The following is a 17,335-nucleotide window of genomic DNA, read 5'->3' as shown; positions in this document are numbered from 1 at the left end:
TACCATTAGATTCTCCAAAAAGAAATTTGGATGATTTTTCTTCAGCAGGAGGGCTTGTTCTCTTCTGGAAATATGGGGTTTCTTTAATCTAAAAATGAAATGAAATGAAATTAAATAAAAACATTTACACTCAACACAATAAATTTGTTTGAAAAATCAAAATTTTCTACAAACTAAAGCAGAGAACAGTTCTTTCGACAACTATATTTTTCATTTTTTGGTCGCTACGGCTAAGCCCACTGCATTAATGCAAGTCTACTGGTATATCTTTAACTCATTTTGTCATTTGACAGGTGAAAATAATAAGTAATACAAAAGTCTGATCCACTCAGGAAAGAGACAGCATTTTTTTCCTAAATAAGCCACACAATCAGTGTTATGTCATGTCCATAATGAGGGTGAAAACGTTACAAAAGCGCATCTTCAAATGAATCAACACTCATGAAAGTGTAATCAAATTTGCATAAACCTCTATATACTCCACATACACATTAATAAAAGTACACGACACAAAACAAACCTGAAACATATGGTTGATGTCAAGGGGTAGCGCTAGGCCAATGTAGTCCTCACTGCAGCCATAGGTGGCGCTAGAGACCATAGAGCGCAGGGAAGAGGAGCGCTGCAGGGTGGAGTGATTGATCGGACTCAGCAAGTCCTCCTTATCCAGAGACGCAAAACTCAGAGCTTTCAAAAACCTGCGAGGAGAACGAACACAAGCACACGCACTGCGAAACATTAGCTCTAAAACTTCAACTAGACTTCTGCTTTTATTAAAATGGTCTACAAACAGTCAACAAAAAAACAACTTTTACGAAACAACTAAAAATATTTCATACCTACTCCTGGACATCCACCTTACTTCAGCAAATAATTTTAATCCTAACACAAAATACCTGGATGTAATGGAGTAAACAAAAAGGCTGTATCCCAGTACACAAAATTAATAGTATGCAATACCACAATTAGTGCATACCAAATCACAGTGTGCACATATATATATATATATATATATATAGCACAGGCCAAAAGTTTGGACACATTACTATTTTTAATGTTTTTGAAAGAAGTTTCTTCGGCTCATCAAGCCTGCATTTATTTGATCAAAAATACAGATTTTTTTTTTTTATTGTGATATATTATTACAATTTAAAATAATTGGTTTTCAATTTATTATACTTTAAATGATCATTTATTTCTGTGATGCAAAGCTGAATTTTCAGGATCATTACTCCAGTCTATCATAGGGCTGGGCGATATGGCTGAAAACTGTATCACGATATAAGTGTTTCATATCGGTCGATATCGATAATTATTGAATTTTTTTATAACATATTTAAAATAAGGACCAGTCCAGGAGACAAATATATTACATTTAAAGATTTTTTATTTTAAATTTAACCTACCTCTGATTATAATCCCATCAGTTAAAAAGGCAGAAATGTCAACACGACCATGGAAAACTCAAAAGTCTAAAATCACAATGAACACTTAACAATTATCTCTTAACATTAAGGTGCAAAATTAAAGAATACGTAAGAAATGCTTTATAAAGGGGTGGGCGATATGGCAAAAATATAATATTACGATTTCTTTCTATAAATTATATAAATCTATTTCTTTCTATTTTCTATAAATTATACATTGATACTTATTAAAGCTATTAATAAAGTTATTAGTCAAGAGCAGTGAGTGATTTTCTCTTTACATTTTGTTGTTTTATTAACATTAAAGGGATAGTTCTCCTAAAAATTCTAATTTTCATAATTTACACTCTCACGTTGTTTTAAACTCGAATAAGTTTCTTTCTTCTGTTGAAAATAAAAGTTATTTGGAAGAATGTGGGTAACCAAACAGTTGATGTACCCCAGTGACTTCCATAGTATATTTTTCCTCCTATGGAAGTCAATGGGGACCAGCTACTGTTTGGATACCCACATTCTTCAAAATATTAATATTAGAAAATATTAGAAGGCAATTAATACAGGTTTGGAACAACATTAGAGTGCGTAAATAATGAGATAATTTTTATTTTTGGGTGAACTATCCCTTTAAGGACAAGCGGCAGCGTGTTTACTATTACTACTGTCTCTTTAAGAGCTGCGCGCGACGCGTCTATTATACACGCATTTGACAAGCAGATTTTCTCTCAATTTTCTCAAGTTTGCTTTCACTTTAGACATATCCGACTAGTTTATGTAAACCTTGTGTGTATAACAGTATTAGCAAAATAAGACTCGAAAGATAACTTAGTATTCAGGCGCTGGTAGACAGGCTTTTAGTGCATGTGAGCTTCACATGTATGCGCTGAGAAACTAGCTAGAACAGCGCATAAGCACGCGAATAACAGAAAAACTGACGACGGTCTTGCATAATCTGCAGACGACATTGGTCTGACTACGGTCAGACTTTAAGTCAGGCGAGCTGACTTTTTCTGTTTTATCTAGTTACTAGAGAGTGAGTGCCTTTGTTCATGCAATCAAACTTGCTTTGCTGGTTTCTTCCAACGAAAAAAAAAAAAATAATAATTATCGAACGTTTTATCGAACGCATTTTTTATTGATATTGATTACGTGTCTATCGCGATACATATCGTTATCGTTTTATCGCCCAGCCCTAGTCTATCACATGATCCTTTAGAAATCATTATAATATGATGATTCATTATCAAAGTTGGAAATAGTTCTGCTGCTTAATATTTTTTCATAACCTGTGATACTTTTTTTAGGATATTAGAAATCTTTTGTAACAACAATATACACTACTGGCCAGTAATTTGGGGTCAGTCATTTTTTTTTCTTTCTTTTTTTGAAATAAATCAATACTTTTATTCAGCAAGGATGTGTTAAATTGATAAAAAGTGATAGTAAAGAAGATTTATATTATTAGAAAATATTTTTTTTATTTTGAATAAATGCAATTCTTTTTAACCTTTTATTCATCAAATATATTAGGCAGCAGAACTGTGTCCAACACTCATAATAAATCAGAATATTAGAATGATTTCTAAAGGATAATGTGATAGACTGGATGTCACATGTGACACAGAAGACTGGAGTAATGATCCTGAAAATTCAGCTTTGCAAGAAATAAATGATAATTTAAAGAATAATAAATTGAAAACCAATTATTTTAAATTGTAATAATATATCACAATATTACTTTTTTTTTTCTGTATTTTTGATCAAATAAATGCAGGCTTGATGAGCAGAAGAAGCTTCTTTCAAAAACATTAAAAATAGTAATGTGTCCAAACTTTTGGCCTGTACTGTGTATATATGAAGAGTTCAGATGCAAAAGCCTCTAAATGCCATCTGAAATTTTCTTATAGAATGATCATTTTGATCAAGCTTGTGTATTTAAGTTCAGTAATTTCACTTAAATGTCAATTAATAGGTAATCTTCATTGCCATTTAAGTGAAATTATTGAATTTAAATATACAAGCTTGATAAAAATGATCATTCTATAAGAAAATTTCAGATGGCATTTAGAGGCTTTTGCATCTGAACTCTTCATATATATATATATATATATATACAGTATATAGCTACTGTAGCTACTGTAGGATGATGCACTGTTTTCCAAATAAACTGTTCCTGGTAGATTTTATAAACATCACCCCTGTCCCAACTAGATTATCTGTCTGACAACAGCATGTGAATTGGGATGCAGCCAAAGATGTTTCTAAGTCTGTTCAGTAGTTTGAGTGGAGTTTGTATTGGATCTGCAGGAGTAGATTGAGCATCCCGGGTCAGCACGACATCAACTAGGTTTGCTAGTTTCCAAAAGTACTGTTTGCACAAGCATCTGACCGAGTCTTAGGGGCTGTTTACACCTGGCCACTTCATGCGTTTTCTCAGATCGGATAGCTATCCGATCGTGAAAAGACCAGGTGTAAATGCCCTCCGAAACGCATTCGAGACGGATTTGAATCCGATCGCTCAAACCACTTCAGGAGGTGGTCTGGGCCACATTCCTGACGAAACTGGACAAGTGTAAATGCATCTGGTTGTTGAAACCACATATGTAAATTATACTCCTCCCAAAAATGCTAAAAAATAAACGTGTGAGAGCGTGTTATAGGCTATATGTAATGTTATAGCCAGATATGACGACGCTACTGGAACACGCATCACCTCAGATGAGAAGCTGAGCATCTATTCATTAAGCCAACGTGCAAACTATCGCAAATCAAAGTGAAAGTAAGACGTAGACGCTTAACACACAATCATCATCATTAAAAGTAAATTCTTAAGAAACGAAATGATCTTACCAGGGCTGTTGCCGCTCTCTTTTATTGCGGTCTTTGAAATTTTAGCTGATGATCAATAAAATGCAGCTCATATCTTTTGCTTTCGGTGACGTACACTCCATTAAATCTGCATATAGCGCGGGAATTGAAGATCGGATTTAAATCCGTTTCGCAAAAACACATTTATGTGACCAGGTGTAAATGGAATCGTTTTGATAAATCAGATAGCTATCCGATCTGAGAAAACACATGAAGTGGCCAGGTGTAAACAGCCCCTTAGAGACGAGTATTAGTATTCCAGTCACTCAACTCATCACAAAATGTGAATGAATGAGTGAAAGATGGAGAAATTATTTGGGGGGGGAATGACTGGAAGTGTAGTCGCATGGACAGGATGTTGCCTTGTACTCTACAGTGTTTCTATGATGGAAACTCTACGGTGGTCCGAGCTAATGAAGGGATCCTACTCTTGAGCTGCTCTACCCACCATGGCACAAGAGTTCGGGACACCCTGCGATGGGGGCTGAACGGCCCAGAAATACTTCGAGAATACCTGAGGACCAGCAAAAACACCCTGAACTTCAATTGCACTTTCACATATACAGTATGTGTGAATGTCACATACATGTCAAGAACCAACAAATATAAAATATCCATTTATTTTTTATAAATTATAATTTATTATACAAAATATATTTAATTACATTGTTAAATATGAATTATTAATTATATTATTATTATTAATAATAATTTTGATATATTAGTTATTTTATGGTAAGAAAATTTAGGTCATTCAGACTTTTTGGACCATCACATTATCATAACACATATTTTCATGACAATCTACTAGATTTTAAAATTTACTAGAAAATTCTTATTACAGTAGAGTCTGGACATTTTTTATTCCAATTGCTACTTTTTAGATTCTCATTCATGTAGTTAATAAAATTCATTTAAATTAATAAATAATTAAATACATTTTCAACCATATATTACCACAATTTTTATATTTTCATTAAAATTTTAATAAATTTTAGATAATTTTAATAAATTCATTATCATAGGCAGTACAAAACTATTTATAAAAACTTGTAAAAATGTAAAATATAAATAATACATTTAAATACAATTTTATACACATACTGAAGTACATAGATATACAGAATGTATGTATGTATGTATGTATATATATATATATATATATAGAGAGAGAGAGAGAGAGAGAGAAAGAGAGAGAGAGAGAGAGAGACTCAAAAATAATTATGTAAAGAATTTGTATAAAAAACTAGTAGTTAAATGAAAGCTGAAAAAGTATAAATAACTGTACCTGCGTGGTGTGAGCCGCGAGTCGAGGCTCCGTGTTTTCATGGTGATCGTGTCTGTAAACAGTACGTCTTTAGCGGGAGACGCCAGCGCTTCGCTGTGTGACAGAGACGGGTGGATCCTTTGCTGCTGCAGGCGTTTGAGCGTGGCGTAGCCCAGCGCGTCACGGGGGCTCGTGTACATGTAGCTGCAGTCCACCAGGCTCTTGATGGTGGCCACAGAGGGAGACTTCAGCGACTGAGCCCTGCGCGGCAGTGTGTGCGCCGACCCGGGAGGAATCAGCGAGGTAGAGTTGGACTTGGACAACAGGATGTGGTTATGGTTGGACTGAGGACTGAGCGAATGTTGCATTTTCACAGTTTTAGCGCTGACCACCGTGTTGAGGCTCGCACAGTCTGTGTCCATGCCCATGGCAGAGGGCGTCTCTCGGGAAGGGGAGGAGCTCATGGAGCTGATGCCACTGGTCGTAGTGTCCGTGTTGAAGCTCTGACTGCGGCTCTTAAACGTACCGCCTCCCGGCAGCACAGAGGCAGCGTCACAGGTCAAACGCTCCCTGCTGCTCCGCTCACGCTTATGCTGACCTCTGCCCTCCGAATCCGAGCTCCCCTCGGTGGCGTACGGCTCTGCTAGTGCCTTTATACCCATAAACGAGGTCTCAAGGCTAACCGTGGGGCTGCGGGACACGCGACTGCCATTGTAAAAGACCTCGCTCTGCCCCGAGTGGCCTGGAGAATAGTTCGAGGGTTCGGTTACGGTCCGGATGCGCCTCATGAGCTGGAGCTCCTCGGGAGATTTTCCTGCATTGGTTGTGCCTTTAGTGTCAGTGGGGCTTCGTCCCTTCTTACTGGGGAGGGACAGGGAGTTGAGAAAGCGGTTTCTGAGATGCGACGGGGTGAGGATGGTGAAGGGGCTTCTGTCCTTTGAGGTTTTTGTGTGCATATTAAGAGAAGAGTCCTCGTACATGTCCAAACCCTCGTTAACATCGTCCATGAAGTACAAACCTGAGAGCGACACGTGCAATATTACAATGGACATAAAACAACAGATTGCAATGACTATTTATGCATAAAATTACAACAATCAGTGTTACTAAAAGGTGTTAGCTAAAAAATTTGAGCAAAAACTTACTTAAAGGGTTAGTTCTCCCAAAAATGCTAATTATGTCATTAATTACTCACCCTCATGCCGTTTCAAACCCGATCTTTTTTGATGAAATCTGAGCGCTTTCTGTCCCTCCATTGACAGCTACGCAACTACCACTTTGACTATTCGAAAGTTCATAAAGAGATCGTAAAACTAATCTATATGAATTGAGTGGTTTAGTCAGAATTTTCTGTAGAGACTCAAGATTTAATTTAGGCATTTATTCACATACAAACATTCATCAACTCACACATCAGTTGTGGTAAACGGAAGCTCAAGCACGTTCGCTCGACGTGCGAGAACCACTGAGGTTCATTCTTGTGTTACGCATGCATCACGTTTGATTTCATCAAAATATCCTAATTTGTGTTCTGAAGATAATTGAAAGTCTTACGGGTTTGGAATGACATGAGGGTGAGTAAATGATGACAGATTTTTCATTTTTGGGTGAACTATCCCTTTTAGAAAACATTTTGATGTTGACATGTTGACTCACTGGGTTGACTTTCGCTTTCGCTGTTGTGGCGTGAGCTGGTGGACTCGGAGTTGAGGCTAAGTGTGCTGGGCACAGAAGACAGTTCGCTGGGCAGCGGAGCGTCCACTTCATCGGGGACGACGGGCCACAGCTGCCTGCGGCTGTGCCGTACAGAGTCCCATCCCGAAGCCTTCAGCACATCACTGCCCTGCCGCGTCCGGCTGATCACGCCCAGCACATACACACACGTACTGCACACACAGAGCTGTTGGTTACTTACTGGACATATGCTAACAGGTTATTAACTCTTTCCCCACCAGCTTTTCTTTTTCTTTTATAAAGTTGCTAATCAGCCCCAGCACTTTTAATCATTTTCACAAAACTTTCATGGCCTCAAGACTATTTTATTGTATGAATATCTGAATATGCAATTTATCAAAAGAAAGAACAGATCCTCTGCTTTTAAACAAAAAGAACCGTTTTATTTTAGCTTCATACATTCTTTTTTTTAATCAACATTTGAATGTGGATAAATTTCATAAAAAAAAAAATCAATTTTTTTTTCTTCCAAATACTAAAACGTTCATAAGAAATGCTTTTATCGCTTGTTTCTTCTCTTTTTTGCCTATGTTTTGATCCGAAGATGATGTACTCTTTTAGAAGATGTGTCATGGCGCCCCCTACCGTATAACAGTGAAAACACGGAAAGCCAGGAAAATTCAGTGATTCAATGACAGGGAAGTGTCATCTCATAAATTATGGAAAATGTTATCAATGGAGGGGAAAGAGTTTATTGTATTTTACACTATTATTATTTCAGTTAATCTTTTATTGTCCAGAGCCAAAGTGGAAACACTTTGGAAAAACAAAAAAGACATTAAGAGTGTCAAGAAAATAAGAGGGCGGTTCAGGAATTTGTAAAATATGAAAATATATTCACAAGTTTGGGGTCAGCAAGAGTTTTAAAATGTCTCTCCTGCTCACCATGACTGCATTTATTTATTATTATTTATGAATATTATTACAATTCAAACTAAATGTTTTATATTTTACTATATTTTAGATGTAATTTATTCCTGATGTAAATTATTATGATCATTACTCCAGTCTTCAGTGTCACATGGTCCTTCAGAAATCATTCTAATATGCTGATTTACCGCTCAAGAAACATTTATCATTTTCAATGTTGAAAACAGTTGTGCTGCTTCATATTTTCGTAGAAACCGTGATGAATAGAAAGTTCAAAAGAACATTTTAAATTTCTTTACTGTCACTTTTGTTCAATTTAATGCATCTATGTCAAATAAAAGAAGCAATTTCTTTCAAATAAACCTCACTGACCCCAAACTGCATGTAAACATTGGGTCTAAAGGCCCGTTCAAACTATAACGATATCTAGATTAGCGTACACACACCATTGCACAATATCGTTGTGCTTATTTAAGTGCATGCTGCAGTTGTCGTCTGCCTCTTCAAGAGCTTAAGCTCTTTAAAGTCAGGTGGATTCTGATTGGCTTTCAATCTATTAATAGCTCATTAGCTGGAAGAAAATCGTTGTGAAAGTTATCAACAGTAGTGTTTCTCTGTGCTGTCATGGTTGCTGTGTGGACTTCCCTATTCTCATAGAATTAGAACAATTATTATAACCATATATTTATAGTTTGTGTTACAGTTATCGTCCTTGGTGTAAGTGGGCCTTAACTTTAACAACTATATGACTTTGTTACGCATCATCTCTTGGTTTCCAACAGATGGTGTTCATGCGCATTAAGTTGTGAATAACCCAGTATATTCCTATATTAGGCAGTCTTACCCACGTATGGACAGAACCTCACAGTGCTGAGCCAGAGCAATAATATCTGGAATCACATTCTCTTCCTGTAGGAGGTTCAGACCCCAGTTTGAGCTGCCAATGTTTCCCTGGAACATTTAAAAATGTTAAACATTAAAAGCATAAACACCACATATATTAAAACTAGAGACATTTAAGGACATCCTTAGCTACTCAACACATAGAGTAAGTCAAAACCATCACTGACCAGAGCCCATAGAGCTGCCTTCAGCAGTTTAACACCTTCCCATTTATCCAACACTGGAGATCGGACTGTGTAACTAAGATCCGGGATAACACCCTAACAAATACACACAAATAAATGCACAAAAACATACGAAGCTATACAGTGACAGCAAGCAGTGTGTGCGTAATCAGGTACCTGAGCTTCCAGCAGCAGGCAGCCGGTTTTATCATGGACCAACTGCCCATATAAATGCACAGGGAGAAAGACATTTGGCCTCTGTAACCTACAACATGAGAGAGAGAGAGTATGCTTCATATTCATAACAGTGTAACTTTAGTATTATTTATAAACTATTATAGTATTTATTAATATTTTGAATGAGCTTTAATGGTAACATTTCACAATAAGGTTCGACTTGTTACCATTAGTTGACATGAACTAACAATTAAAAGTACTTCTAAAGCATTTATTAATCATAGTTAAAGGGATACTCCACCGTTTTTTCATATTAAACTATGTTATTCCCTTAACTAAGACGAGTTGATACATACCTCTCTCATCTCAGTGCGTGCACTCAATCGCTCTGGCGCGCGGCGACACTTTGATAGCACTTAGCTTAGCCCAGTATATTCAATGGTATCTAACAGCAATGAATTTAGAAGTGACCAAACACGTCAACGTTTTCCCTATTTAAAAACAGTTACACGAGTAGTTATACGACCAAGTATGGTGAGACAAAATAAAACGTGGCGCTTTTCTAAGCGGGTTAAAAAGGATAACTATAATGTATGGCGGAATAGCACTTTTGGAAGTACTTCGACTCGGCGCAGTAAAAAGTCACGCCTGATCCTCTTCCTCTCACTTCTGTCAATAGTGGGAAGAGGATCAGGCGTGACTTTTTACTGCGCCGAGTCGAACTACTAAAGTGTCACCGCGCGCCAGAGCGATTAAGTGCACGCACTGAGATGAGAGAGGTATGTATCAACTCGTCTTAGTTAAGGGAATAACATAGTTTAATATGAAAAAACGGTGGAGTATCGCTTTAATATTAATTTCAACATTTACTAATACATTATTCAAATCAAAATATGTATCTGTTAATATTATTTAATGAACCTGCCCTGACAATCAACAGTTTCTTTTAATTATTATTAATGTTAACATAGATTAATTAATACTATAACAATGCACTGGTCATTGTTTGTTGATTAGTTAATACATTAAATAACGTTTACTAATGGGACCTTATTGTAAAGTGTTCCTGCTTTAATTTTCTTTTCAGTTTTCATTTTAACTTTAGTTTTAGTAATTTTGTTTTGTGCTGTTGCCTGTTGTCATTTTTATATCGATCTAGCCATATTAGAACTTAAACATATTTACAAGGTAACAAGTTTTTTATCTAATATTTATATTTTAATTTATTTTAGCATTATTTCAATTACTGAAAACTATTTTTTATAGTTTTAGTTTACAATAACACTACTAATTCATACCTGACATCAGGAACTTGTTCAACTCACTAACCAAGTATGTGCAATAGTAACAGTCATTTGATAAGTTTATTAAAAACTGATTTCTTCATTTAAAAGATCTTCACAAGATAAGCAGTGCTTAGACCTTTGGTTGCTGCGCCGGACGTAGTTGTCTCCGTCGACAGGTTTGCGATATGTTGTGAGAGCTTCATTCAACTGCTCTTCAATCATGTCCACATACTTCAGATTATACTCCTGCAAAAACACACACGGCGTGTTACACATTTGCATTCAAGAGGAACAAACACACACAGGCGTGAAACAAAGGATTGAGAGAGAGTTATTGGTTTGCTGCTTTCACCTTCTGCCATTTATCGAGCTGTTTGTTGACGTAGCCTCTTTCGTTGAGGTAAGAGAAGCCCTTTGGGATGGACAGGAACCTACAGAGGAGAACAGAGAGACATTTAACACATTTATTCATTTACCAAACAACTTACAAATGAGGAGTACAACAGCTTATGACCTTATTTCAACATTTAATTTGACAAAGTTGACAGATTCAGACATTGTCTTTCTATATATGACTGTTAAATAACATGGCTAAACATCATTAAATAAAAAAATTATATAAATAAACGCCATAACTGGATATTCACTTATTAGTAAATGATGGAGAAAGCTCTCTGATGGTAAATTTGTTTTTAAATAAAAACTTCATGGACTTTTACTAAAAACTATTTGCATTCTTTGTATAATAAACAATCAAGGGTTAGGGTTAGATTATTGTGATAAATGATTAGGTTAGGGTTAGATAAATACATTAGATAAAGGATTAGGTTAAGTTAGATAAATGGTAGATTATTTCAGCACCAATAAAACATTATTTAAAAGGTAAGTTGCATTAAAATGTGAAATTTCTAAGTAACTCCAAACAAAAGATAAATTTGAAATTAAATTATGATGAACAAAAAATTATTAATTTCAATAATCTATTGAAATGTGTTATGATTAAAATGATAATTATATATTTGCATATGACAAAATTGTTAATTCTGGGAATTCAACCCGAAAAAAAAAAAAAAAAAAATTGCATAGACGTAGTAATGCTTATTTTGGGCCCTAATTTTATCACGAAACCTGGGAGACTCTAAGATAGCTAAAAGATGTTGGTGCATATGGTTAAAAAATATATATATATATTATTATTATAATTATTATTATAATTATAAAAAAAATATATTTTTAAAGGGATAGTTCACCCAAAAAGTAGAACAGTGAAGAAGATTTTTATCTGAAACTGTGGTCCTTGCAAATCATGCAAGTCAATGATTTGATGTCAATGAGCCAAAAAAAACAAAAAACATTTACAGGCAAAACAAATGTGACACATTTAATTCAACACATGAAGCGAAACAATCTGCCTGTGCAAGAAACTGAATATTATTTATAACATCATTACCTGTACAGCCAACACAATCTTTGTTTATTTCCTGTTATCACTGTAAAGCTGCTTTGAAACAATCTGTATTGTAAAAAGCGCTATAGAAATAAAGGTGACTTGACTTAATCCACAGCCTGAGCGTGTTAATGGCAGTCTGGTGTGTGTGATCTTCCTGTCGCAGTATGACATGTGCGCTGGAAGAAACTCACACGTGAGCTGACGCTGTGTTTGTTTACAACAGAAAGGGAGGACACGCGTGTTGTATTTTTCATCAAAATAGTGCTTACTTGCCGCCCCCTATAGAATGTTGCAACATAAGATTACGTTTGCTTGTGCAATCTCAATCAGAAAGATTAACTTTTCACAGATTCCCAACATTTGAGCGTCATTATGCTACGGGAAGTGTCGTCAATGCGCTAAGGACCGTTTGCAGAGGCTGTGGATTACAGGTATTTTTGGGTGAACTATCCCTTTAAGCGATATAACGTTAAGTAGTAAGCATACAGTAGCTTAAAACCAAGAGTGTTTTACCTCAACAGCAGCAGAAGGCCTTTCTCTCCCAGGTGAGACAGAGCAGGTTTCATGTGGATCAGCGCGTGCAGGTTGGCCTGGAGTGATCACAACACATCAGAAATAAAAAGCATAAGAGTTGCTGTAAGAAACACATTTAACTAATACAAACCAATCAGCTTCCTGGGTAACACTTTATAACGTCAAAATGCTTTAATGCTTAGCAGATCATTACCTAATTGCATCAATTTCTGTTACGGTGATGCTGATTACCTTGTCTTCACAAGCTTCGTCCAGGACGTCCAGCGCCTCAACGGAGACGGTTTTGTTGTGGTCATGCAGCTGTGTGACTAGCAACTCCATCCCCCAGTTACTGAAGAACTCAACATTAGCACGCAGAAGCACACGCAGGTGTTTGGTGGCGTACAGACGGCAGTTCTGCAGCAGGACATACAGGGAGAATCACTCTATCAGATCAATCTGAATTCAAATATACAATCAGGTTTAACAAGAATCGTATAGGATGGATATAACAGATATCAGTATATCAAATCTTAAATAAATCTTGTTTGTTTTATTATTTAACATTACTATTAGATTAGAATCAATAAAACATCTTTACATTAGTTGTTTTGATTGCTATTTATTTACCAGTTTAAAATAAATATTATTTGAGGTAATGCCATATAAAGATGTGTGAATGCTATGTGTTTAGAAATGTTTGGTTTATGTGGTTTACTTAAAATGATATTGATCTAGAACAGGATGAAATGAGTGAAGGTGTAAAAAGTAAATTCATGTTTGCTACTAGTTTTTTGCAAACGTTTTTTTTAAAAATGTCTATATATTTTTATTTTATTTAAGATTAAGTTATTTTAGTTCAAGTTTATGTATTTTTTTAATATTTGATTTTTATTTCAGTTTACGTTTACTTTAGTTCAAATAACTAAAAAGTTTTTTTTTAATGGTTTTAGAAAAGTATAATAACCCAGTTCAGAACACAGAAATGTTATGTAAGATTTAGTTATTTTAGTTCAAGTTAAACTAAACAAAAATGAGAAATAAGCTGAAATAAAATAAGGTTATGTTTGATGATGTTATGTTAAGCTTTTTATGGTTTTCGAACCGTATAATAACCCAGCTCAGAACACAGACATGCCATATGAGCGTGCTCTTACGTCAGTGGCGGCGGTGAGGATCTTGGACAGAATGACTCGAGCGAGTCCGTCTCTGCTGTAGTCCAGAGTGGAGACCGTTAGTTTCAGCAGGTGATCCTGGTTTTTCATCGAGCACAAGTTCAACAGACTGGACAAAACAGATCAAAACCAAACATAGTTAATCACACTGCTTCCAAGGCATCAAAGTATAAACATGACTGGGAATACTTATTTTTTTGTGTGCATATATTTGCAGTTTATTTGTGGCACATTTTCAGTAATGTTCAAGGTTTGCTGGAAAACTAAATTTTTGTAAGGTGTGTTTTCTTTCCTGAACATGGTACTATGGTAATATCACAGTTAAATGGAGTAAACAAAAAAACAAAAAGTTTCTTTAAGTATCCTGGAGTAACAAGGACTGGCGCTTGCAACGCAAAGGTCATGGGTTCGATTCCCAGGGAAACCAAGAACTGGTAAGAATTTAAAATGTGACCCTTGAAAATGCAATGTAAGTCACTTTGGATAAAAGCGTCTGCCAAATGCATAAATATGGTAATTCAGCACCATGAAACTGTATATTTTAATGTTCCATTCGTTACATCACTGTATATGGTACCGACACAGTACTTTCACTTTTTCATATAGCCAGAATAATAAAGTTTAATAGGACACTGACATATTAAATTATGTGTGTTCTCACCACTGAAATGCACCACATTTCTCCAGAATTTTGACACCGTTTGGCTGTGAAGACAGAGTACCCAGAAACAGGAAGTAGTGCTGACTGAGGGTGCTAAGAAGACCATTGCTATGGAGACTGCGTTCAGGTTTAAGCCCAGTAGAGGATGTGAGCCACTGGACGATATCCTTCACCAACTCCTCTAAATACATCTGACCATCCTACAAAAAAAAAAAAAACAGAAGACAATAAACCAAGTTAATACTGTCGGTCTGCATGGTTTTGGGGGGGTGGGAACGAACTGTGATTTTTCTGATAAAAATTGCAATTGCGATTTAAAATGTGAACGGGTTTGCTGTGCTTGATTGTAGGGCTGCACAATTTGGTCAAAATGTTGTGATTATATATCAATATGGCTATAAAATAATAATAATTCATATAATTATTATTGTTACTAAATAGAAAATATACAAATTACCAAATTAAATCAATAAGAAATATTAGTATTGTATTACTTCACTGTAAAATAACAAACCTGAGTATTTAAGCAAATAATATAATAATAATTTAATTTATCATTTCAACTGTAAAATTACAAAACTCTTAATTTCATATTTTTTTCTTACTTTTATTTCGACAGAACACCGCAGGGAGCTTCTCTTTTATTGATGAGCACTTTACATTAAGTTTGGCAAGATGGTTAGCGAATGTTGCGTTCCCAAATGCACATTCCCAAATAAATAAGAGCAGATGTAGAGTTGAACAGCATTTACTGTGAACCGAGATGCTCCGAGATGCTCCGAGACGCTGAAAACACTTCTTGTGTGAAACATGCTTTGTGATTTGATCTTTGCACTAAGCCATATCACTATTTTGGTTTTATTTCCATTAATGGTGCAGCCCTAACTGCTACTGTGCTTCTTTTAGAGTAATTTATCAAAGGCTCATGGGTCTTAATTGTTTGCCTTCTCACCTCATCCGAATCCAAGAGGAACTGGTTGAACTGGCAGCCCGCTACCGTCAGCTGTCTGGCTTTGGCGTGATCCAGCTCCAGAGCGGAGTACAGCTTACTGCTGGGCTTATAGAAATACAGCAAACGCCTTACAAACCTACACACAAACACACACACATACGTTAGGGATGTAGTTTGTGGCTTAGCAAGCACACATCTGATGATAGGTCACAGCACACACTGGTCTTACTTGTGCATCTGCTCGTCCTTGTTGTTTCTGAGATTCACGTTTGGCCACTAGAAAAGAAAAAACAACAACACACAAAGTAGGATCGGTAATATCTTGTCATGTTTTTTAAAGAAGCCTCTTCTGCTCACCAAGGCTGCATTTATTTGATCAAAAATACAGTAAGAACAGCAATATTGTGAAATATTATTACAATTTAAAATAACTGTTTTCTATTTGTATATATTTTAATATGTAATTTATTCCTGTGATGCAAAACTGAATTTTCAGCATCATTACTCATTCTAATATGCTGATTTGCTGCTCAAGAAACATTTCTATTTATTATTTTTTAAATGACACTTATTATCTAATGCTGACAATTCTGACATTTAAAAGTGTTAAGGGTCACTGTATAGCACACTATCATTATCATATATAGCACCACTGTACACCACACTATCATACTTCATGCAATTTATGAAACATACAGCATGTATACTGTACACAGCATGTGACTATTTGATTGAACTGCTAAAAAGCTGAGACATTTTACAGTTTGAAGATGCTATTATGTACTATTTCAGGAATAATTGAATGTAACTTCCTGAATTAAACATGCAGTGTAGTAATAACTTAGCATTAAAAATAATAAATTTTTTATCATAATGGTTTCACATACTATTTTTTCAAAATTAGTAGGCAGTAGACAGTATACTGTACAGTAAGGCCTTAGGTTTTACCTTCAGTATAGTGATGATCAGAACCCAGTTCCAGTCCAGGTTGTGTTTGTGATTGAGGATCTGACTGTCCCTCAGGTTCATCATCAGCGCCTCTTCAGTGTCCTACACAACACAAACATCACACGACTCAGAAACAAAGTATCTTATTATATTAATCTATATATACATTGTGTGAATTTCATAAAACCATGTCAAAAATCACTCCAACATCCCCCCCCCCAAAAAAATACATGTTGCATAAAGAAATTAAGCCTATCATAAGGATCATAATTTTTTTTTAACATTGTGACATTATCATCATGTCAGTTAAGCACATTTTGTCCCCCGAATTCTTAATACTTGTTTTAATTCCAATTATTTTCAATGGTGATTAGCATTCATGTAATTAAAAGTTAATGTTCTAAATTCATATATATCAGAATTGGTTCTTTCTTTCGGAAAACCATAACTCCATTTATTATGCACTTTGATCTTTGAAACTTTATAGACCTTTTACACTCACAAACAGCTATATCATACACTACATGAAAGGTCATATCTGAAAAAGCATAATAGGGGCACTTTGATGGTTCTGATGGAAAGTAGGCACCATTTTCGATAATTTCTTATCACTTTCTTTTGATTTTGAGGTGAAATGATCCAGACATTTACTTGACAGGTCTATTGACATTCAGCAGGCACAGCAATGATATAGTGTGTGTACCTTTATAATATAGATGTCCTTGTACGGACGCTGGTGCTGGTCTCTCTTGTGACTGGAGGGGGACGTCCTGTGCAGGATGTGATCCAGGTAAAGACTGTAAGGTTTGGGGCCACGTCGTTTCTTTTCGTGGAATCGCTTCAGGTGGTTCACGGCTGCACTGGCACGCCTGGAGACAACAAGATTCAGAAGCAAAAACTAACAGAGAATGCTGTTGGACACATGCTTGTGGATTACTGAGTG

The 17,335-nt window shown here is 35.7% G+C and overlaps 1 protein-coding gene across 1 annotated transcript in view; it reads right to left on the bottom strand.

Annotated features, from left to right (window-relative positions):
* Nucleotides 1–17,335, bottom strand: part of rictora (RPTOR independent companion of MTOR, complex 2 a) — a 37,759-nt gene that overhangs the window by 8,174 nt on the left and 12,250 nt on the right. Inside the window, exons 17-33 of the mRNA XM_082171042.1 lie at nt 17,096–17,261; nt 16,393–16,494; nt 15,674–15,720; nt 15,445–15,580; nt 14,493–14,692; nt 13,814–13,940; nt 12,909–13,073; nt 12,657–12,733; nt 11,046–11,124; nt 10,830–10,939; nt 9,408–9,495; nt 9,234–9,326; nt 9,008–9,114; nt 7,216–7,445; nt 5,581–6,577; nt 521–698; nt 4–88 (exon numbers count right to left, since the gene is read on the bottom strand). Coding sequence (XP_082027168.1) covers nt 4–88; nt 521–698; nt 5,581–6,577; nt 7,216–7,445; nt 9,008–9,114; nt 9,234–9,326; nt 9,408–9,495; nt 10,830–10,939; nt 11,046–11,124; nt 12,657–12,733; nt 12,909–13,073; nt 13,814–13,940; nt 14,493–14,692; nt 15,445–15,580; nt 15,674–15,720; nt 16,393–16,494; nt 17,096–17,261 — 2,987 coding nt within the window. The remainder of the gene's footprint in view (nt 1–3; nt 89–520; nt 699–5,580; nt 6,578–7,215; nt 7,446–9,007; nt 9,115–9,233; nt 9,327–9,407; nt 9,496–10,829; nt 10,940–11,045; nt 11,125–12,656; nt 12,734–12,908; nt 13,074–13,813; nt 13,941–14,492; nt 14,693–15,444; nt 15,581–15,673; nt 15,721–16,392; nt 16,495–17,095; nt 17,262–17,335) is intronic.

This window comes from Leuciscus leuciscus, assembly GCF_965113295.1.
Source record: "Leuciscus leuciscus genome assembly, chromosome: 5".
Classification (NCBI taxonomy): Eukaryota; Metazoa; Chordata; class Actinopteri; order Cypriniformes; family Leuciscidae; genus Leuciscus; species Leuciscus leuciscus.
The sequence above is the reverse complement of the archived record's forward strand: the minus strand, read 5'-3'. Positions and strand labels throughout refer to the sequence as shown.